Raw genomic sequence first — 24,777 nt, forward strand, 5'->3', positions numbered from 1 at the left:
GGATTTTGGCTTCAAAAGAACATACAGGGAGGAGATAGGGACACTCCCTCCATTCATATTATATCTCAATGTTGCGTACCAGCCTGGAGGGTACTATGGTGTTGAATGCTGAGCTGTAGTCCACAAACAGCATTCTTACATAGGTGTCCTTCCCCTCCAGGTGGGACAGGGCGGTGTGGAGCACGTGTGCTACTGCATCCGCTGTGCTCCTGTTGGGGCGGTATGCAAATTGTAGCGGGTCGTGGTCTGGGGGGAGTGTGGGGCGGATCTGTGATATGACCAGCTTTTCAAAGCACTTGCTGGCTATTGGCGTGAGGGCTATTGGGCGCCAGTCATTGAGGCTGGTCACTTTCTGCTGCTTGGGAATGGGGATGATTGTCGCTGCTTTGAAGCAGGAGGGAACTCGTCAGAGGGAGAGAGACTGGTTGAAAATGTCTGTGAATACGACTCTAAAATCACTCTTTGTCAAGTTAATTGTGTATCTGGACAGCTTACCGAAGGAAGTGATTAACTCCAGGAGAGGGGGGTGTCTGTTTTCTTGTTCTGCGCTTCTCTTCATGCTTGTTTTTTATATGCTTTATACAAGTTGTTCAATTCTGTTTGCTTGTGAATTAGGGCTATACAAATAAAATTGACTGGCTGGTTAACAGGTTTACTGGCTGGTTAACACTAGAAGAGCAAGAATTCCACCACTACTAGAACAGCCATAAGCAATCATTTTGACCTCTAGATTCCAAACTCTCATGATAAATATCCAATTGAGAGATTAATGCATTTATTGTGCTAAGATATCTTTTAAAAAGACAAAGGGCCCTATCATCGAACAGGCGCGATGCACCGGTTCGCACGCCTCTTATGCTATGTTCCCTGCATCTCATGCTATCGTCTGCTTGCAAGTGTCATTTTGCACTTTGGCCACGATGCCATCCAGTTTTGCGCCGGGATCCTAGCACAGACACAGGTATGGGCGTGCTCCCGCAAAATGCTTGCCTTCTGCTATTGTCAGCATGCAGAAAATTCTTTGCGTGCACGCAATTTAAGAGTACCTAAAAGCAGCTCTTAAACAGCTCTTAGTGCAAAAATACCCTGCTGCGCTTGGGCGCACCATTATTCTCTGCGTTGTGCAGCGCAGTGCAGGGGAATTCCTTTTGCATTACGCACAATGTTCCATTAAAATACAAACGCCAGGACATCAAATTCTGCTGATAAAATTGGGTAACAGCAGATTATTCAGTGAGGAAATCAACTATTATTCACTGACAAACTTTTGTCATGTGTAAAGAGCCACAAACATGCTGCCTACTTGCAATATTATTGTCAATAAAATGTCCCCGTTTCCCCGTTGCAAACACGTTTCTATTTTCCAGTCAACAAAATAATCCGAATTGCATCAAATCACAGATGTTTTTAACACATTCACTGCCAGCCGTTTTTTTTTTACTGTAGGTAGCTTCTGCCAAAGGGTTTTTTTGAGGATTCTGGCTCATCTTTCAAGAGCCGAGGATTCTTTTCTGCTAAGATTTTGTGAACACAAAATATCTCAAAAGAACTAATAGAATGTGTGCTTTCTCTGTCTAAAAGAGTTAGTTTGTAGAGTTAGTAGTTATGTAGGCATTAGCACTTGAATACAGCATGGTTTCAGCGTCTGAAAATTTAAGCTGAGATAAATAGCTTTTTGTGAAATTCGATAGAACAGTCACTTTAACCATTCATTTTTGGCATCAGTAAGACGTCAGACATCTAAACAATAGTTTTGAACAGTAATTTCCTCCATAACAGCAGGAAACCCCCCTCTCCTTCAAACTCCTCCCTCCGTGTGTGTTCTTCTCCTCTCTCCATGGCTGCAGCGGGCGTGTCACAAGCGAGTTGCTGCTGTCTGTGTTGCTGCTCCTGTCTGCTGGCGGCCGCTGGGCGAGTCTGGATGGGCTCGCTCGTTTCTTGGGGTTTCGGTTGAGAGCTTTGATGAAGCTTTTGCGATTCTGGTCTTATTTATGCTGCGTGTTTCAAAGTGTGTTGCACCCATAATCTATTATGCAAATTTGCAATCCCCCACCGCCAGCAACCAGCGCGAAAGCGTTTTCGCCAATCCATTTTACAGTATGAGAATGGTTTCATCGCGCGTTCCCCTGCAGTTTTGGCTCGGCTTTTTCTAGTCTGGAGAGCACTGTCGCCACTTAGTGGGTAGGTGGAATGGGTTGTACACGTTCGGTGGCTCCCATATTTATATAGGAGATGTAAAAGGCTTAGATGCACGTCCCACCGTAATTTTTTTTTTTTTTTTTTGACGTATCAACTCGTCATTGGCAATCAACCGTTGGATTTTTTTTGACGTATCAACTCGTCATTGGCAGTGAACGTGTTAACAGGTATATGATGCGATGGTTGTTGTTATTATTGTTGTTAAATTGTTGTTAAATTATGCATGGAGAGAATTACAGCATACATGAATGCATTTATCTTGTTAGGATATCTTCTAAAAAGAAAACACCAAAATGAGAAACGAGAGGCAAAAAAATAGGCCTAGAACCCTGGGAAATTTAGTGAGGTCAAAATGACCACCTAATGGCTGTAAATCATATTTTCTTTGAATTTTGTGTAATCCATATGAAGAGACTTTTAGGCAAAGTCAGGTACCACCAGCATTGTATTTTGTAATTCAATAACGTTATTGCGGATATAAATTTCAACAAGGCCAGGTCGAAACCTGGCATACGGCCGGTGCATGGGATCGTCAGCCATGTATACCCATACACATTTTAACAATCAACAGAACACATATAAGCCGTCATCTGATTTTCCACCTTTTTTCCCTGTTTGTGTTTAGGGATGCAGGATAAAGATATTTTTATTTTTATTTTTATAAATGCTGCAGCTGCACACTTAGCCGGGATTGCACTGGTTGCATTTGCGTTGCGTTGCGGCTGTTCTCCGGTTTTGCTCCGTGCTCTGTGCTCCGCCAACACTAACCGGCTGCGTGCAGAGCCCGTCACGGCGCCGCTCCGCCAGACAGCTAGAGTGACGAGACCGACAGACGGTGAAATCGCGCAAGACAATTTGTATGTGGGATAAATACAATGACAAACAGGCAGAAGATCATTTTTCCCAACTGGAGAAGCAGAGGAGGGGTGGACTTGCTTGGTGTTGTCCTTGTAAAAAGGATGGGTCGTGTCATAAATTATTTTGTGGTTTTCCACTTCAATTATGAACTTTTCCTCATACATGTTTCTCCTCTGGCTTGATATTGAATGCTGTAAGCACCTCTGCCCTGTTGATTTCATGCCTGGCTCCGCCCAACTTGCTGCAGCTTTGCTCCGTCATCCGTGAAAAATAGAAGCCTTGCGTATTTCTTTCGGAGAGCTCCGGAACGTTGGAGCTGGGACGGAGTAGACACGCAACGCAGCGGAGTAGGTGGGAGTTGACACAATGATTAGAGTGGAAACGAATCGGCTCCGATGCCGTACCGCAGCGCAGACGGACCGAACACGGACCTAGTGGAATGTAGGCGTTACTGTTTAAACTTGAATTATAATTGTTGTTTTTCTTTGTTCTTTGATGTGAATTTATGGCTTTTTGGCACCTATATGTAACCTTTTAAGGTTGAGATAATTGTATTATCATTATATGGTCCAGCACATTGTTTTGTTTTAAAGTTGAAGGCTACATGCCATTTGTTCATTGGAAATGGTTGCATACTTTAACACGTTCACTGCCAATGACGTATTAATCCGTCAAAAAAAATCCAACGGTTGACTGCCAATGACGTATTAATACGTCAAAAAAATGAATTTTTTTTTTTTGACCGTGGGATGTGCATCTAACCCTTTTACATCTCTTATATAAGTATTGGACGTGTACAACGTGTACAACCCATTCCACCGACCCACTAAGTGGCGACAGTGCATTCCCAGACTAGAGGAAGGCAAGCAAAAAGCAGTGTGAGGAAGCCATTCTCGTGAAAATGGAAACGCTTTCGTTTTCGCGCTGATTGCTGGCGGTGCGGGATTGCAAATTTGCATAATAGATTACGGGTGGAACACACTTTGAAACACGCAGCATAAATAAGACCAGAATCGCAAAAGCTTCATCAAAGCTCTCAACACAAACCACAAGAAACGAGCGAGCCGATCCAGACTTGCACAGCGGCCGCCAGCAGACAGGCAGCAGCAGCAGAAGCAGTGAGCCTGGTGACGCGAGGTTACAGCAGCAGCAGCAACGAGCTTGTGACATGCCCGCTGCAGCCAAGAAGAACACACACGGAGGGAGGAGTTTGAAGTAGAGGGGTATTTCCTGCTGTTATGGAGGAAATTACTGTTCAAAACTATTGTTTAGATGTCTGACGTCTTACTGATGCCAAAAATGAATGGTTAAAGTGACTGTTCTATCGAATTTCACAAAAAGCCGTTTATCTCAGAATAATTATTCTGACGCTGAAACCATGCTGTATTCAACTGCTAATGCTTACATAACTACTAACTCTACAAACTAACTCTTTTAGACAGAGAAAGCACACATTCTATTAGTTCTTTTGAGATATTGTGTGTTCACAAAATCTTAGCAGAAAATAATCCTCGGGTCTTGAAAGATGAGCCAGAATCCTCAAAAAAACCCTCTGGCAGAACCTACCTACAGTAAAAAAAAACGGCTGGCAGTGAATGTGTTAACTCATTGAGTGCCAGCCACTTTTGGAGAACGGACGCTCCCAGTGCCAGAGTTTTCAGAGCGTTTTCAGTGATTTCTCGAGGCCCACAGAATATTGTGTGATATTACTATGTAAACACCGAACACGCAAAAAGAACAAGGAGACTCTATTGTATCATCAGCAAAAAAAAGTTTATTGATACCATTTTCCGTTCTTTAGTTATGAGCCGGAGAAGATAGGTGGATTTCAAATTATAAGCTGAGATATTCAGCCTTTTGTGAAATGCAGCATTTCAAGCACATTCACTGACTCTAGATAATATTTTCTGATGTAGTGATGTGGTGTAGTTGTGTAGTTGTGTCCTGCACTGCGTGCCCCCCCCCCCCCCCCCCTCAGCTGAAAACTCCTCCCCACACTAGTAACACACAGCCTCACGCACAAAGCGGAGTGCTTTTGGTGCGCCGCCTCCCAGGCAGCGCAACATGGAGAAGCCACACGCGGACTGCAGTGAAAGGTTTGGCTTTTGAGTGTCGGCTGCTGCTTTTCTAGCGGCTAATCATGTGGAGAAACTATGCTGACAGACAGACAGAGGCAGAAGGGATCAGTTGTGTGCGCGGATTGACTGTGTTCGCAGCCCCCGTCAGTTGCAGCCAGAACAATCTACATGGCTCTGGACTGCAGCATGAGCGGGTTCTCTTTGATCACGGGCTATTTCAGGCTGTGTATTCCTGACATTTCTGTAATCTGGAGAGCACTGTCGCCACCTAAGGGTTCTGTAAAATAGGTTATAGACCTCCAATAGCTACAATAGTTGTACAGGAAATGCGGAAGGCTTTGATCGACATCCCACCGTCAAAAAACGCATTGGACGTCGAAAGACGTCCGTGGCACTCTACGTCACTATTTAATTGGACGTCGAAAGACGTCCATGGCACTCAATGAGTTAATAAAGGAGATCTCACCGCTGTTTACATGCTTTTCCGATCGGCTAACACGCTAGTTATAGCCTACTTTGCTCAGCTGTTAGCTACTTATCTTAGCTCTCTGCCTCGCGGTAAGATGTTCATGTTCCTTACGCATAACATTCATGTATATTTGCTGGAAGGGGAGACGTCTCCCACTACTGTTGATGTCCAGAGACACTGGGAAATGTGTGTTTGTTTATTTGTTGCGTCGCGTGTAACGTTAACATGGGCGCGGACCCTCTGCGGCCGTGAGCGACTCTGTCAAGCTGAACAAGATCAGATCAGGGCAGACAGGAAGTCCGAAACCGGACATTCGTCAAATAAAACAAATTTCAAAGTGATGATGATGATGATGACTTTATTTGGTGATGTCAACAAAACAGGGCACAAATACGATTGGGACACACATGCTCCCATAGGCCAGTGCAAGCACCGGCCTAAAAAGGTCAAAATGACCACCATGGCTGTTCTAGTGTTAACAGGTTTACTGGCCGGTTAACAGGTTTACTAGCTGGATCTGTACTAATCCTAACTAATGTTTACCTTGGGTTTGTTATGTAACCGTGGCGATAGTTGTTCCAGTCGCTTTCTGATGACATCAGCGATCACATTGGCATCCCGGCTGTTGACGTGTTCCCCGCCCTGCTGGTGCTGTTAATACGCACGCACACACGCACACACACACACACACACACACACACACACAGACACACACACACACACACACACACACACTCTTAGCTCTGTTTGTTTCACAGGAGGGAGCGGAGCCTGAGCTCAATGTGTGGTTAGATGGGGTATGTTCAAGCTGTTGAGGTTTTTCACACTGTGTGACGTTTTCCGGGTTGAACGTCATGTTTCCTCTAAACTGTTTACAATGGTTTGCAACAGGCTTTTACGTATGTTGTTTGGTGTATCTTGTATCTTGTTTTGTGGGCGTGTCAGGTGTTACCCAATCACTATTGATCATTATGTCACTATTGAGTTGTAGAAAGTTGTGTTGCACCCAGGCTTTTATTGCAGACAGGCAGGATTTGATATGGGAGAGGGGTGGGTTGTGGGGAGACTTGGCGCTGAGGTAAATTTGGGTGTCATCGGTGTAGCAGTGGAAGTTGAGGATGAAATGGCGGCGGATCTGACCGAGGGGGAGGATGTAGATGATGAAGAGTAATGGGCCAAGTACAGAACCTTGGGGGACACCTTGTGTGACTGTGGAGAGGGCAGAGGAGTGATTGTGGAGGGAAATGAAGTGAGAATGGTTGGAGAGGTAGGACTGAAGCCAACTGAGGACGGTGCCTTCCATACGGAGAGGTTTGATTCGGGAGAGCAGGATGTTATGGCTCACGGTATCAAAGGCTGCACTCAGGTCAAGGGGGATGAGAATGTTGGCAGTGTCGGCAGAGGTGAGGAGGTCATTGAAGACTTTGAGGAGTGCAGTTTCTGTGCTGTGGAGTGGGTGGAAACCAGACTGGAGGGTAGTAGGTTATTGGAGTGCACTGCAGGTAGGTTTGGAGTTGAGTGGCTACGAGGCGTTCCAGGGTTTTTGAGAGGAAGAGGAGGTTGGAGATTGGCCGGTAGTGGTTGATGCAGGACGGGTTAAGATCAGGTTTCTTCAGAATTGGAGTGGCCAAGGCGGTTTTGAAGCCAGAGGGGACAGCTCCATGGGACAGGGAGGAGTTGAAGAGTTTGGTGAGATAAGGGCAGAGGCCAGGAAGGCATGATTTCAGCAGGGGGGTGGGAAGGGGGTCGAGGGAGCAGGTTGTGGTTTAGATTAACTGAACAGTTTGGAGATGGTGCAGGGGGCAACTGGAGTGAACTTGGAGAGGCGGCGGTGAGGGGGAGGGAGGGCAAGAGGGATGGAGAGGAGAGGGGCTGCTGGGTCACACACGGCAGACAGTGATTGATAAATAGTGGTGATTTTGTCTGCAAAAAACTGAAGGAATGAGTTGCACTGTTCAGATGTAGAAGTAGGGAGGGCGTCAGCACAGGGCTTGAGGAGGTTGTAGACGGTGGTGAAGAGGGTTTTGGATTGCGGCTGGGGTCATTGATGGAGGAGGAAAAGTAAGCAGACTTGGCGGCAGTGAGGGCTTCTTTGTAGGTGGAAAGGTGGAGTTTATATGCGTCATGGTGGACAGTGAGTGGAGTTTTCTTGCATAGTCGTTCCAGGTGGTGGCCAGTTTGTTTCATTGTGCAGAGTTGGGGTGTGAACCAGGGTGCAGAGGTGTTGAAGGAGACAGTTTAGTTTTGTGGGGGGCGAGTGAGCCGAGGGAGGCAGAAAGTGTGTTGTTGAGGAAATTGGTGAGATCATGAGGCGAGGTGGCCAGGGGCTGGATCCAGGGTGAGAGCTTTGGAGAGAAGGTCTGAAAGTTGGAGCGGGTCAATTGATTTTATGTTGCGGAACGTTATTTCTGAGTGGTGGACGTGGGGTTGGGGATGAAGCAGTGAACTGGATGAGAGCGTGATCTGACGGAGGAAGTGGAGATGGGTGGATATTGATAACTGGTAGATTGACAGAGCAGACAAGGTCAAGGATGTGACCTTTGACATGGTTGGGGAAAGTGGCATGCTGGGTGAAGTTGAAATTGTCCAGAATGGTGATGAGTTCAGATGTAGATTTACAGGTGGGTGAATCGATGTGGGTGTTGAAATCGCAGAGCAGCAGTAGACGTGGGGAGAGAGATGAAGCTATTGTGAGGACTTTAGGAATGATGGGTTAGGTTTGGGTGGCCGGTATATGAGGATGGCAGTCCTACCCTGTCTTAGTTTTGCAAAAGCCGTGGTTGAGTGGGAGTGTCGATAGGTGGAAGGCAGAGACTAGATTTGCTCCCACCCTCTCTCTCTCTGTCACAAAGTGTCATCACATTACTCCGAGCGGCGGCAAGTCAGCCAGAATAAAAATTCCGGTTACAACCTTCACACTAACGACAGTTACGTCACGTCAGGTAGCCTACACATCACGTGACACGTCACATAGCCTACATGTCACGTAGGGCTGGGTATTGGTTCAAATGTCAAGAATCGATTCGATTCCGATTCACAAGGTTCCGAATCGATTCATCCCGATTCGATTTGATTCGATTCCGATTCGATTAATTTCAATATCGATTTGGTTAGTGATACTAAAACACGTTTTTTGAGCTGTAACCTGAATTACATGATTGTCCAGTTATCTAACACAGGGGTTCCCAACCTTTTTTGCGCCAAGGACCGGTAGATACATGGGGAAAAAAAGTTGCGGACCGGTTGTCAATTTTAATGGTTTTAGTTACACATACATTTACTCACCAGGTGGTGACAAAGGGTAAATACAGCCTTTTCATCTGTCAATAAAGACACTTTCACAATTACAGTATGCACAGTGATTTGATTTCAGCCTTTATAATTTCAAAAAGTAGATATTAATGATCAAACATTTCCATTTATGTAGCCTACAGTATTTATGTTTTTGTTTCAACTACAAACATAAGTAAACATCAACTTGAAACTATGTTTCAACTACCACACACAGCCTATAATATTAGCACCAAATGAATCGAGAACCCACCCCTCACCCACATATCCGCAATACAAACCTGGCTGACCAACAACTTCCTCAAACTCAAACAGTGACAAGACAGAACTACTTCTCATCGGCACCAAATCCACATTTAGCAAAACCAGACCCATCACGCTCAACATTGATGACAACCATCACCCCCTCCCCCCTGGCTCGCAACTGTGGCTTCATCCTGGACCCCACCCTCTCATTTGATCCCCATGTCAGCTCCATCATCAAGACCTCTTACTTCCATCTCCGCAACATCGCTAAAATCAGACACTGTCTCTGCCCCCCTGCTGAATCCCTCATCCACACCTTCATCTCCTGCCGTCTGGACTATTGCAACTCCCTCCTCACCGGCATCACTTCCCGCTCCCTCCATAGACTCCAGATGGTCCAGAATTCAGCCCGCCTGCTCACAAACACCCGGTCCCGCGATCACATCACTCCTGTCCTCCACTCTCTCCACTGGCTCCCCATCAAAGAACGCATTAACGTCAAACTAATCCTCCTCACCTTCAAAGCCCTCCATAGCCTGGCCCCCCCTTATTTGACTGACCTCCATCTCCCACATCGCCCTAATCGAACCATCCAATCCTCATCCACTGTTCCCCTTACAGTTCCACCATCCAAACTTGAGAGCTTTGGAGATCGAGTATAAGAGCTGCACCCCAACTTTGGAACTCCCTCCCCCAGACTGTCAGAGACTCACCTTCACTCCGCAACTTTAAATCCCGACTCAAAACCTACGTGTTCTCCCAGGCTTACAACCTCCCCTACCCTTAACTACCTCCTCCAACCTGCCACCCCCCCGCTTTTCCCCCCCTCCCTCTCTTCTGTCTGGCCCCTGTCCCTCCCACTCCCTCCCTCCCCTCTGTTTCCATATATCCCTGATTGAGGTGTTAATTGTTACCTTGTTGTTATCTTGTTAATTGTTATTTATATCTGTTGCCTGTTGTTATCTTGTTTTCTGTTGTACTCATATTGTCAGCATCTTTGGGTCATTGAAAAGGGCTATATAAAATAAATGAATTATTATTAACGTCGTGTATGTAACATTGTTTATATAAGATCTCAATCTGCATGGAGCACGATGAGACATATCCACTCGGTTTACCGCTTTTCCTTTTGCAAGGAAGTCACCGTTGCTTCTATAGAACTAGTGTGTGTGTGTGTGTGTACGCTTGTTCTCACCCGTGTTGTTCCTTGGTAGGGGTAGAACCTGACGGTGGGGTAGGCGGAGACTCCGGCTGATTGACAGGTCTGATAATGAGCCTGACAGTCCACCTTGCCAGCCCGGACCTTCCCTTTAAGAAGCTGACACACACAGAACCTCCACTTTAACAAAGAACCTCCCCTTTAACAAAATGAATAAACAGAAAAATAAATACATTTACAGGTTTTTCCTGCAGAGAGGAATGTCTGCTGCGACCCGCAGAAGTCTTTAACATAATCATGCTTACGTGTATGTGTAGTCACCCCCCAGAGGCCCATTCTGAGCCAGCCTGTATCTGCATCTCCAACCCCCTCTCTCACTGTGAGTCTAGTGGCACATTTCGACCGCATAGTACCGTATAGTATCTACTTGCCTCTACTAGTAGGCTACCTGTTGTGTTTTCCCCCACAAATAGTAACCCCTCAATGCGTCCATCCTGGACTGGTCATTGTCATAGTGGCGCCGCATGAAATTGTCCTGCTATAAAGGAGAGCCTCTGAGTTTACCGTTTCACAGTAAACAGTCTGTTTAGACTAAGCAAGGAGACAGGTTTTATTTAAACAGTCTGTTGAGACTAAGCAAGGAGACAGGATTTATTTAAACAGTCTGTTTAGACTAAGCACGGAGACAGGTTTTTATTTAAACAGTCTGTTGAGACTAAGCAAGGAGACAGGTTTTATTTAAACAGTCTGTTGAGACTAAGCAAGGAGAAAGGATTTATTTAAACAGTCTGTTGAGACTAAGCAAGGAGACATTATTTATTTAAACAGTCTGTTTAGACTAAGCAAGGAGACAGGATTTATTTAAACAGTCTGTTGAGACTAAGCAAGGAGACAGGTTTTATTTAAACAGTCTGTTTAGACTAAGCAAGGAGACATAATTTATTTAAACAGTCTGTTGAGACTAAGCAAGGAGACAGGTTTTATTTAAACAGTCTTAGACTAAGCAAGGAGACAGGATTTATTTAAACAGTCTGTTGAGACTAAGCAAGGAGACGGGATTTATTTAAACAGTCTGTTGAGAGTAAGCAAGGAGACAGGATTTATTTAAACAGTCTGTTGAGACTAAGCAAGGAGACAGGTTTTATTGAAAGTCTGTGAGACTAAGCAAGGAGACAGGTTTTATTTAAACAGTATGTTGAGACTAAGCAAGGAGACAGGTTTTATTTAAACAGTCTGTTTAGACTAAGCAAGGAGACAGGTTTTATTTATACAGTCTGTTGAGACTAAGCAAGGAGACAGGTTTTATTTAAACAGTCTGTTGAGACTAAGCAAGGAGACAGGTTTTATTTAAACAGTCTGTTGAGACTAAGCAAGGAGACAGGATTTATTGAAACAGTCTGTTGAGACTAAACAAGGAGACAGGATTTATTTAAACTGTCTGTTGAGACTAAGCAAGGAGACAGGTTTTATTTAAACAGTCTGTTTAGACTAAGCAAGGAGACATGATTTACATTATTTAAACAGTCTGTTGAGACTAAGCAAGGAGACAGGATTTATTTAAACAGTCTGTTGAGACTAAGCAAGGAGACAGGTTTTATTTAAACAGTCTTAGACTAAGCAAGGAGACAGGATTTATTTAAACAGTCTGTTGAGACTAAGCAAGGAGACAGGTTTTATTTAAACAGTCTGTTGAGACTAAGCAAGGAGACAGGATTTATTTAAACAGTCTGCTGAGACTAAGCAAGGAGACAGGATTTATTTAAACAGTCTGTTGAGACTAAGCAAGGAGACAGGTTTTATTTAAACAGTCTGTTGAGACTAAGCAAGGAGACAGGATTTATTTAAACAGTCTGTTGAGACTAAGCAAGGAGACAGGTTTTATTTAAACAGTCTATTGAGACTAAGCAAGGAGACAGGTTTTATTTAAACAGTCTGTTGAGACTAAGCAAGGAGACAGGATTTATTTAAACAGTCTGTTGAGACTAAGCAAGGAGACAGGTTTTATTTAAACAGTCTGTTGAGACTAAGCAAGGAGACAGGTTTTATTTAAACAGTCTGTTGAGACTAAGCAAGGAGACAGGTTTTATTTAAACAGTCTGTTGATACTAAGCAAGGAGACAGGTTTTATTTAAACAGTCTGTTGAGACTAAGCAAGGAGACAGGATTTATGTAAACAGTCTGTTGAGACTAAGCAAGGAGACAGGTTTTATTTAAACAATCTCTTTAGACTAAGCAAGGAGACAGCATTTATTTAAACAGGCTGTTGAGACTAAGCAAGGAGACAGGATTTATTTAAACAGTCTGTTGATACTAAGCAAGGAGACAGGTTTTATTTAAACAGTCTGTTGAGACTAAGCAAGGAGACAGGATTTATGTAAACAGTCTGTTGAGACTAAGCAAGGAGACAGGTTTTATTTAAACAATCTCTTTAGACTAAGCAAGGAGACAGCATGTATTTAAACAGTCTGTTGAGACTAAGCAAGGAGACAGGATTTATTTAAACAGTCTGTTGAGACTAAGCAAGGAGACAGGATTTATTTAAACAGTCTGTTGAGACTAAGCAAGGAGACAGGTTTTATTTAAACAGTCTGTTGAGACTAAGCAAGGAGACAGGTTTTATTTAAACAGTCTGTTGAGACTAAGCAAGGAGACAGGTTTTATTTAACTCATTGAGTGCCAGCCACTTTTGGAGAACGGACGCTCCCAGTGCCAGAGTTTCAGAGCGTTTTCAGTGATTTCTCGAGGCCCACAGAATATTGTGTGATATTACTATGTAAACACCGAACATGCACAAAGAACGAGGAGACTCTCTTCTATCATCAGCAAAAAAAAGTTTATTGATATCATTTTCCGTTCTTTAGTTATCAGCCGGAGAAGATAGGTGGATTTCAGCAAAAACACACGTTTCAATTTAGAAGCTGAGATATTCAGCCTTTTGTGAAATGAAGCATTTCAAGCACATCACTGACTCTGAAGCTAATATTTTCTGATGTGACACCTCAAAAATAATTTCCTTCAATAAAACAGTGAAAACAAAGGAATTTTGTTTGGCCAAATAATATTTTTTAGCTGCAACCAGCAGCGCTGGCCCCTGCGTGCGCAGACCCTACACCTTCTTGCTGGTCTTGATTTACTGCTGGTGGGCATCAGATATTCTAGCTTGTTTGCCTGTCTCTGTCCATCGAGCCTGCTGTCTGGGTCTGTGTTTACTGTCAATGGTTGTATGCTGCCCTGCGTGCCCCACCCCCCTCCTCCTCCTCCGTGGGAGTGTCTCTGGTGGCTCTGCTGCGTTTGCTCTGCGTTTGCTCTGCACTGAAAAGTGCGCTGCACCCCGCTTTTTCACAGCGTGTCACCGGCTCCCAGCTGAGAATAATGTAACTTTTCAGAAAGACGCTGGTGTCGGCAACTAAATCATATGGAGGGGCTATCGCAGCGGAGACGGAGGGGCTCAATTGTGGCAGCAGATTGACTGCTGTTCACAGGCACAGCTAACGTTATGCTTCATGCATATCGATGCATACCGATGCCGTTTCCGTTTCCATAACGACTTCTTCTCTGTTTTTTACTCAACTTTCTCTAATCTGGAGAGCACTGTCGCCACCTAATGGGTCGGTAAAATAGGTTATACACATTCAACATGCCCCAAAATTTTACAGGAGATGGATCTGGCTTTGATCCACGTCCCACCGTCAAAAAACGCAATTGACGACTTTAGTCGTCATTGGCACTCTACGTTACTATCCGAATTGACGACTATAGTCGTCATTGGCACTCAATGAGTTAAACAGTCTGTTGAGACTAAGCAACAAGACAGGTTTTATTTAAACAGTCTGTTGAGACTAAGCAAGACAAAATACTGCTGGGAATAAAAGGAGAGTTTGGGGATACACACAAGAGGGTAAGTTAAATTAGCTGTTACCGTTATATGTGTGCGCAAGATGATTTATCTCTGACCAATCAGTAATCTGCAGTGTTTTCACGTCACCTTATGGTAGCTGGTCGACCCCACTGGAACCACGATGGAGGTGCTACTAAAAAAAGTATCCAATCAGCTCACCTCAGCCTGGGAAGTGCCCAGTGCGCAAGATGATACAGCGGTCGAAATGTGCCATCTCTCTCTTTCTGTCTCTCACTGTGTGTCTGTGTCTCTCACCTGGGCCAGAACCTCGAACTCGGGGGCAAAGTGTTGGCAGGGTCCACACCACGGGGCGTAGAAGTCGATGACCCAGTGCTCGATCCCCGACAGACCAGAACTCAACCAGTCTGGACCTAGGTCCACTGAGGCCCTGGGCAGAGAGCTGACACACACACACACACACACACACACAGACACAGTGATACAATGTTGACATTGCTGCCCTGAGCGAGACCAGGCTCCTGAATGAAGGGTCCCTAAAGGAAGAAGAAATTGGCTAACTTGTTTCTGGAAAGGCAACCCCCCCTGGTGGACAACATCTGCATGGTGTGGGACTGGTAGTCAAAAACACACTCCTACGAAGCCTGACGTAAAGGGATACACCAACATTTTGGGAGATTCGCCTATTTGGCAAATTGCCAATAGTAAAAATCTTTATCTTCTTTTACCTGTGCGTGCAGTACAGAGGTACAGCCCTCACTCCTACTTAGCTTAGCACTACAACGGCAGTCTATGGTACTTTTGCATACTCCTGTTCAGTTGCTAAAAATACATAATCCAACAGCATCAGAAACACTCACATGTACATGTTGTGACTCGTGTACTCACCACGCGATGAAATAATAATCAAAAGTTATGGGAAACGTCATTTTTGAAGTACATCCATAGCGAGAACTAACCAAGAGTGTTCCCTTTGTCACCAAAGTTACTTCCTCGTTTGCCTAAAGTGCATGTGCTGTGTGCAGTCATCAGTACAGCGCATGCGCCTCGAGCAAACGAGACAGAGAAATCCAAATAGCAGACAGCAGTTGATTCAATTTAAAGTCACTCACCGTCACTATTCCAAGCATAAATTACACAGGATATTCCCTTCTGTCTCACCGCTGTGTGACAGGTGCAGGTTTCAGAGGGCACACTCTCTCATGCCTTCTGGTTCTGCCCTTCACTAACGGGATTCTGGGCCAAAATCTTTGACTGGTACTCTTAAGGCCTACAAAATTGCCCTTCAACCGGAGGCAGAACTCGCCATCTTCGGCTGATCAGAGTGCTCTTTGAACTTTCCTACAGCTGTGCAACAGTCTCTGACACAGGGAACAACTGTTGCCAAAAACTAATTCTGAAGGAATGGAAGTCCACTTCTTCACCCTCTTTTCAACTGTGGTTTGATGGACATGACCTCTGTTATATGGATGGAGAGACACAGGTTCATGAGGACCAATTCACTTAAAAAGTTTTCAACCATTTCGGACCCATTTCTAACATAGCTCGATGAGGTTAGGGGAGACGGGAGACTCGCCTGGCCAGTTTCTCACGGTCCCCTTATGTGGGACTTCAGCCATAATATCTCTCACAAGCACATAAGCACCTTATGTGGGGTGCCTCAAGGATCCATTATGGGGCCCGTTCTCTTCAACCTTTATATGCTCCCTCTAGGCCTAATTATGCAAAAAAAACAAAGTAGCCTATCATAACTATGCAGACGACACTCAGTTGTATATAACTCTTTCCTCAGCTGACTATGCCCCCATAGAATCATTGTGCCAGTGCATTGACCAAATAAATAACTGGATGTGCCAGAATTTCCTACAGCTAAACAAAGACAAAACTGAGGTGATCGTGTTTGGCCCCAAAGAACAAAGGCTTAAAATCACTGTACGCCTTGAGTCTCTATCCCTGAAGCCTAAGGATCAAGTCAAAAATCTTGGAGTTATTATTGATTCCGATCTCAACTTTAACTCCCACATTAAGTCAATTAGAAAATCTGCTTTTTATCATCTTAAAAATATAGCAAGAATTAGGGGATACATGTCCAGACAGGATCTAGAAAAACTAATTCACGCCTTCATTTATAGTAGGTTAGACTACTGCAATAGCCTTTTTTCTGGTCTCTCCAAAAAAGAACTTAGGCAACTTCAACTCATTCAGAATGCTGCTGCTAGAGTTCTAACGAAGACTAAGAAAGCTGATCATATCACTCCAGTTCTTAAGTCCTTACACTGGTTGCCAATGTGTCAGAGAATAGATTTTAAAATACTGTTATTAGTCTATAAATCACTTAATGGCCTAGGCCCAAAATACATAGCTGAATTGCTCCCACGCTACGAACCGTCTAGAACTCTTAGGTCAACAGGGTCCAGCTTATTAACTGTCCCTAGGATCAAATCAAATCACGGGAAGGCTGCATTTACCCACTATGCTTCTGCTAGCTGGAACAAATTGCCTGAAGACCTCAGATCTGCCCCAACCTTACTTACTTTTAAAAAATAGACTAAAGACTTTTATGTTTACCGTCGCTTTTAACTGCTGACAGCTACTATGCAAACCCAATGAGTCCTCTATAAGTTTTAGCTCTTTCTGCAACTGCTGCGCCTGTTGTTTATTGCACTTTTTATATTCTTTTTTTAAAGTTTTGTTGTGATGCTTTTAAATGTCCATTTTATTTCTTCTTTTCATTTATTTTCCTGTCAACCATTTTATGTGCTTAATGAAGTTGCTTAATGCACTTTTTATACTCTTTTTTTAAAGTTTTGTTGTGATGCTTTTAAATGTCCATTTTACTCTCTTCTTTTCTTTTCTTTTCCTGTCAACCATTTTATGTGAAGCACTTTGAATTGCCTCTGTGTATGAAATGTGCTATACAAATAAACTTGACTTGACTTGACTTATGTTTTTCTTTTTCTTTTACTGTGTCTGAGTGCGTTTGTCTTTCTGTATATTGTTCTGAAAAATGTAAAATAAAATATTGGGGGGGGGACAGACAAATCCAAACCAATCGAAATCAGTCTCAATAATTATTAATAATAATTGTATTGTGTACAATTAAAAGTTTAAAGTCTGAACACTAACTTCTTCACAGTTTATCACAGATATTGTGTTTATATGCAGGAATAATCACTGGAAGCTTATAGACTGTGTAACAAAGTTTTATTCAACCACACATACATTTTGGAAATCAATGCTGTAATTAAACAATCAATCATCACAACTTACTATGAACTACTAATCACACCTATAGCTAAACTAATTAATAATCAGTAGTTGGTCACTACTTGGTGGTTGAAGTTTCTCTACAAGTGTCTGTATTAGTGATGCGCGGGCCGCAGTTATAACCGAACTGACCGCAGATATCCCGCCCCGTGGGCGGGCCGGATCATAAAAATAAACATTCTGATTAATAGCGGATGGGTTGCTGGCGGTTGAAACGATGTATCATTAATGGGGAAAAATAATATTAATTACGTTCTCTAGTCTATGAACGTGTTTTAAGCTACATTTTTCGTCAGGCACATTCTTAGTCGCCTATTGTAGATCCCCCAAAGGCCCCACGGCCGTAAACCAAACAATAGCCATGTGCTAGGTCCGTCAGCTCCACTTTTCGTCCATATATGGTCAATGATGTCACCCTCAAAAAGGAGTCTCCGCTGAAGACGTGTTTGAAGAGAAGACACGTTCGTATTTTCCCATACAATGAGGCAATCAAGTAAACTAAACTTAAAGCTAAAAAAAAACACGATTTCAGACGGCAGTCCGTCTTTATTGTCACACGAACACAGTTACCTTACAACACATGCATGCGGCCACTAGTACACACACTCATGCTGACGGTGGCCGGTGAAATATGTCCTCTGCATTTGACCCATCCAGGCTTGTCCTTTCCTCCAGGGGGCAGGCCAGGAGCAGTGGTCGCTATTTCTTGCCAGCGCCCGGGGACCTTCATTGGACCAACTTCAGATGTTGTCGTCACTGGTCGGATGACGATCTTCTGCATGTTTTTAGTGGGGGTTTATGTACGGAGGAACACCCTGGGGGGTACGGGGAGAACATGCAAACTCCACACAGAAAGGCCCTTTCGACGAGATAGCCCACCTGGGCAGTAGGCACTGAAGATATGGGGGGGTCACAACTCCAGCGCCCACAGCGTCCCAGGTGAGAATCGAACCCAGGACCTTCGAGCTGTGAGGCAACAGCGCTTACCACTGAACCACCGTACCCCTATAGCTATAGCGTTAGCCGAATAAACTACATGAGGGCAAGTGGTGGACTGGACATAATACAGCATGGAAGTTTACTTGGAGTCTTGGACTGCAGCGATCGCACCAACGGCAGCAGAAACCGTAAGTTTGCTCCTTTTATAGTGTTTTATAGCATTTATAGCGTCTGGTGCATGGCGGGTGCGGATCTATAAATAGTATGAAATAATTTGCGCAGATTTATGGCGGGCGGACGGTTCATGCATACACGCAGATTAGGATAGCATAAAAGCTCATCCGCACATCTCTAGTCTGTATGTATGTGTGTGATGATGAGTGTCTGTCTGTGTGTGTGTGTGTGAGAGAGAGGATGGGTTAGGAGAGGAGAGAGAGGGGGGCTCGAGTGACTGTGGCGTTAGGCACACCCCTTCAGAGATGTCACGGGGAGGCGTGCTGTCACCGAGGCTCAGAGGAGGATCTATAGGCAGAGCCTGCCTCCTTTTCAAGATGGCGGTTTTGGTGAACTTTTAGGATAGAAATTTGAGATAAAATCACCCTTTTGGGGAAGATGATTAATCACAGTTTTGATCAGTTACAATTTCTCAAATTCAGCCTAACCGTATTCTAGCGGACACATGGGACAGTCTAAGACTGTTTCAAGGCATTGTGACATCACTGATGATGTCATAAGTGACACTCACAAGAGAGACTGAGAGAGAGGGAGAGAGACTGAGGGAGAGGGAGAGAGAAAGGGGGAGAGACTGAGGGAGAGGGAGAGAGAAAGGGGGGAGAGACTGAGGGAGAGAGTGAGGGAGACATTGTGCCTGCGCCAATAGGGCAGGCGAGGCCATGCAGCAGCCAAGCTGCGGGCAAGGCCGCGGAGCAGCCGAGCTGCGTATGCAAGCTGCAGGGCCAGCTCAGCGAGCTGCAGGGCGGGCAAGCCTGTGCAGCGGGCGAGCCTAGGAATTGAGTGCACGTAGCGCGCGAGATGCCTAGTTTACAAAAATAATAAGTCAATCTGCGGTAACAATAGTGGAATATTACTCGTTGCTGTTGCTGGCAAAGTCCTGGCCAAGGTGATGCTACAGAGGCTCATCAATAACATAACACAGTCAATAATACCTGAGTCACCGTGTGGGTTTAGGAAGAACAGGAGTACGATCGACATGATCTTTACAGCAAGGCAACTTCAGGAAAAGTGCCGCGAAACTCAAGACCTGTTCATGGCCTTTATCGACGAAAAGATTTAAAAGATCAGTAGTACATTTGAAAGAAAAATAGTTTCATGACATGAAGCATCACGCTGTTGAATCACACAGTGTCTGAATGATATTAGCGAGCGACAGCCAAACTCTGCCTCATGTTGCAACAAACGTCACAGTGCTTTTGTTGAACCTGACTTGTTTTCCGACAGAATATTATGTGGACTTTGCCAACTCTGAATGAATACAGAACGACAACGAACAGTGACGTGTTTAGTTTACCTGTAACGTTACATCCAGCCATCCATTCAGATAAGTTGGTCTATAAACTCCACATAACGTAACTGAATCCATCGTGCTGGTTTGTTTCATAATCCTTTGGAAACGGGTGTGATTTTTCCAGTGTCATGAACTCCAAACTGTTATTAACTTGACTCTTTATTTAGCTCAGTAGTCACAAGGAGAGGGGACCGGCTGCTTCTAGCATGTTAGCTCAAACTAGTCTCGCAGTGCCAGCCGTAGATGATATCTACATCTAGAGCACAACTCTCAAAAGTGGTTAACGCCCACCCCCCAAGCCAAAAAAAAAGATCTGTGAAAGACATATGAATTGACCAACCAGGGACCTTGTGGGCGGTGCATTCGGAATGTGTGCATCAGCTAAATCGACTCCGGCACAACTGCAACAAACACGTCCTTGAGAGCATCTACGCCGCCGACGTGTCACACTTTCTGTAACGCAGCAATTCAATGATCTTGCCCACTCATTCTTCCTGCAAGACAGCCTATCGCTACTTTTATCACTTCTCTCTTCACGGTGTTCCTGAACGTGTTTCCTTGCAGGACTGTAACATGGGAGGCACGCTATATGACGTGGTGTGTATAACGTCACTTCCGTCCCGGGGGAATCTGCCGGGTTGCCGACTTCCGTCAGAGACTTGTGACTCAGACCCTCCGTCGCTGGAAGCTTGATGACGTCGACGGTGGGTCTGACTATGTGAGACTAGCTCAAACACACAACAACAAAAACAGTCTTCTGCTGTCAGTACCATCTTAACTGTAGAGTAACAGCAGTGCTGCGCAAGTGCGCATGCAGTGCCCCCAGTGGCTGTAAGTATAACTTCACATCACAACACATCCAGACTCGATGAAGAAAACATTTTGTAAATGAAAATATGGCTCAGTAAAGAGATTTCATGCAGACAACTTTGTCTTGGTGGTGTCGAATTTCCAGTCAGTGACGTGCGCAATGCATTCTAGTATGATTCCCCCTTAAGAGTGACATAGGGAAAACTACAGCAGGTTCCTCTGGTCAAAGGGCTCCTTCAAAAATAATTGCATATTTCTACACAGTAGGTGACTTAGGTTTAATAAATATATTCACAGGAGTGAAACAAACCTTTTCAGGAATTTAACTTGTAGCAAGTAATAACAAAATTACTCTTTAATCTATTCGCATCTTTTCATGTCATGTCTTTAACCTTTGCAACAAATAATGGAAAGTAGTATCGATATTGATAAGCACTACTGATACCGGTATAGCTATCGATAAAATCCAAATGATACACATCCCTAGGGCAAGGGCGTGTGCTGGCCCCTTTTGTCTTCAACATCTTCCAGAAGAGGTCTGCCAACAGAGTTTCAGTACCCCACTCCATCTGCCTGTCTTCACCATCGACCACAAACAACTAACAATAGCTCCGTCCTTCACAGATCTGGGCAGTATCCTTTCTGAGGACTGCAGCATTGACAATGAAATCTAAGACAAGCGGCAGCTGCCTTTGGGAGACTCCGACACCGGGTCTTTCTGAACAAGAATCTCCAGCTGCACACCAAGGTTGCTGTCTACCAGGCTGTCTGCATCACTACCCTCCTCTACATCTGTGAAGCCTGGATCACCTACAGCCGCCATGCGAAGTCCCTGGAGCGCTTTCATATGGGATGCCTACAGCGCATCCTGGGGCTCACCTGGCGTGATCCTGTCCCTCATACTGAGATACTGGCAAAGACCAACTGCAGGAGTATCGTCTACAATGGCTTGGTCATGTGACCCGGGTGCCCCACAGAGCGTTGTATGGTCAGTTACACCATACACTCAGCAGGAGAAGAGGTACACAGACCAGCTGAAGACTTCACCTAAGAAATGCTGCTGCTGACCGTGGCTCCTGGCGGAAACACTGCCTAGATGGAACTCACAGGCTGCAGGAGAGGACTGCCAGAAGACAGCAACAGACACTCAGGAGGAACACACCCATGCTGCCAGGACTACCATCACCACCACTACAACTTACACATGCCCCACCTGCAATAAAATAGATGAATCTAGGATTGGACCCTTCAGCCATCAAAGAACCCACCGTTAAAGGACATAAGTGGACGTCATCATCGGATTCAATAGAGAACCATAAGTCAAGCAAGTCAAGTTGTGTGTGTGTCTCTCACCTTAGTGCCCACACCCTCAGTGAATGGGCGTCTCTATGCCAACCATTATAACTCCTAGAGAGACAAACAGGTAGACAGATATATCAATAATATTTACAATATAATTGAAGAAAAGCCTAACATTCTTATAATATTGAGTAAAAACACCAACTGATTAATGCTAGGCTAACGATAACATGTCAGGGCTACGCTAACATGGCATGGTATGCTAACATGTCAGCACTATGCTAAGATGTCAGTGATATGCTAAGATGTAATGCTACTAATGTGCAGTACATACATGTATCGGTCTGGCTGCCGGGTGTTTTGTGGGTACAGGCGGATTTCGGGGTACGACCTCACACCCTGACTCTGACAGAACGACTGGAACCGCTGGCAGTCCACAGAGCCAACCAGCATCTGACCCGAGAGCAGCTAGACAGGTCAGAGAGACAGACAGGTTTGTGAGGATGTTCATACTTACCATAGTATACCCTAGGGCCTTCACAGAATAGTCCACTGGTGATCAAAGCCACTAGATCAGAGATGTCAGAAATCTGGTCCTCAGGAGGTTTCATCCAGCCCAGAAATGTTTTGGGTGAAAGGGGAAAAAAGGCCCTCTATGGCGACTTGTAGGCTACAGGTGGTGATGAGTCCTCTGTTCTGCAGCCAACGAGTTGACACAGAGGGCTTTTAAAGACATACCAAAAACAGTGAACTGGGGTAATTTGAAATTGTTGAACTGGGTGAATTCGATGTCACCGGAGGCCCTGGCCAACCGATACCATGCCACCCCCACATCCCCCCCCCCCACAGACACATAGACACCCAGTGCAATGCCGAATTTTTGTGCCATTTAGCATAGCGCCACCTACTGGCAACACAAAAAGCAGTTTTGTGCAAATTTAGTAAGAGTTGTTATGTGCACAAGTGCACCAAGTTTGTAGTAAGTCATTGTCAAGTAATAGTAGCAATAGTGGTGGTAGTAGTAGTAGCAGTAGAATAGAATAGCCTTTATTGTCATTGCACAGTTCCCCATACAACGAAATGAAGAGTGCTTCAGCTTGACAGTGCATTAACTCATTGAGTGCCATGGACGAGTATGTTCGTCAATTGGTCACGCAGAGCAGCACACAACACCCAGACAGACCCAGACAGCAGGACAGGATTGGCAAACGCAAGCCAGAATATCCGATGCCCACCAGCAGCAAATCAAGACCAGCAAGAAGCTGCAACCAGCAGCACACGCAGGGGCCAGCGCTGCTGGTTGCAGCTAAAAAATATTATTCTGCCAAACAAAATTCCCTGGCCTTCACTGTTTTATTGAAGGAAATTATTTTTGAGGTGTGACTACATTAGAAAATATTAGCTTCAGAGTCAGTGATGTGCTTGAAATGTTTAATTTCACAAAAGGCTAATTATCTCAGCTTCTAGAAAAAAATGGCTGTTTTTGGTTAAATCAAGCTATCTTCTCCGGCTCATAACTAAAGAACGGAAAATGGGATCAATAAACTTTTTTTTGCAGATGATAGAAGAGAGTCTCATGGTTCTTTGTGCGTGTTCGGTGTTTACATAGTAATATCACACAATATTCTGTGGGCCTCGAGAAATCACTGAAAACGCTCTGAAACTCTGGCACTGGGAGCGTCCGTTCTCCAAAAGTGGCTGGCACTCAATGAGTTAAAATCAGACGTTAAAAAAAAAACATTAAAAACATTTAAGAAAAGAAAACATTAAGAACAGATAAGGACACATGACACCTAGACGGGGGGCAAAGAAACAGAAACAAAACAATAATAAAATACTAATAAAATACTGCTGAGGTAGTAAAAGAATATTGCACATTTTGATATATTGCACAAGTTCAAGTATAGCACTGAGTGGGAGTTAACGGCTGCTATTGTTGTTTAGAGTCCGGACGGCCCATGGAAAGAAGCTGTTTTTCAGTCTATTTGTTCGGCTCTTGATGCTCCTGTACCTCCTGCCCGAGGGCAGCAGGCTGAGCAGGTGATGACCAGGGTGGAGGTGGTCACGGATGATCCGCTCTGACCTGGAGAGACAGCGGGAGCTGGCTATGTCGTCTAGGGAGGGGAGAGGACAGCCAGTTATCCTCTCGGCTGTCCTGATCACCCTCTGTAGCCTCTTCCTGTCAGCTGCGGTGGAGCCAGCGTACCACACTGTGATGGCATATGCCAGTACGCTTTCGATGGTGGAGCGGTAGAAGGTTACCAGCAGCTTCTCCTCCAGATTGTTCCGTCTGAACACCCTCAGGAAGTGGAGTCGCTGCTGGGCCTTCTTTACCACCGCTGCAGAGTTGACTGACCAGGCGAGGTCCCCAGAGATGTGTGCCTCCAGGAACTTAAAATGGGGGACCCTCTCCACACAGTCCCCATTGATGTAGAGCGGGGCAGGGGCAGTCTTATTCTTCATGTAGTCAATGACCACCTCCTTGGTTTTCTTGGTGTTGAGGGAGAGATTGTTCCTGGCACACCACTCCACCAGCCGCTGCACCTCGTTCCTGTACGCCGTCTCATCATCATTCGTTATGAGCCCCACCAGGGTGGTGTCATCCGCGAATTTGATGATGGTGTTGGTGGGGTGGGCAGTGAAGCAGTAGTAAGAATAGTACTAGTAGTTGTTGTAGCAGCAGTAGTAGTGGTGGTTGACTCACGGTTCAGAAGTTATAGACCAGAACGTGAAATGGTCTGTTATAGCGCAACCATCTAAGCAATATGGGTAATTTTTTGT

At 44.8% G+C, this 24,777-nt stretch overlaps 1 protein-coding gene across 1 annotated transcript in view; it reads right to left on the reverse strand.

Annotated features, from left to right (window-relative positions):
* The window catches only part of dnajc10 (DnaJ (Hsp40) homolog, subfamily C, member 10), a 181,438-nt gene that overhangs the window by 10,476 nt on the left and 146,185 nt on the right, over nucleotides 1-24,777 (reverse strand). Inside the window, exons 21-25 of the mRNA XM_083638422.1 lie at nucleotides 22,331-22,464; nucleotides 22,051-22,104; nucleotides 14,454-14,598; nucleotides 10,337-10,459; nucleotides 6,148-6,255 (exon numbers count right to left, since the gene is read on the reverse strand). Of these exons, the coding sequence (XP_083494548.1) occupies nucleotides 6,148-6,255; nucleotides 10,337-10,459; nucleotides 14,454-14,598; nucleotides 22,051-22,104; nucleotides 22,331-22,464 (564 nt within the window). The remainder of the gene's footprint in view (nucleotides 1-6,147; nucleotides 6,256-10,336; nucleotides 10,460-14,453; nucleotides 14,599-22,050; nucleotides 22,105-22,330; nucleotides 22,465-24,777) is intronic.

This window comes from Poromitra crassiceps (genome assembly GCF_964638095.1).
Source record: "Poromitra crassiceps genome assembly, chromosome: 6".
Classification (NCBI taxonomy): domain Eukaryota; kingdom Metazoa; phylum Chordata; class Actinopteri; order Beryciformes; family Melamphaidae; genus Poromitra; species Poromitra crassiceps.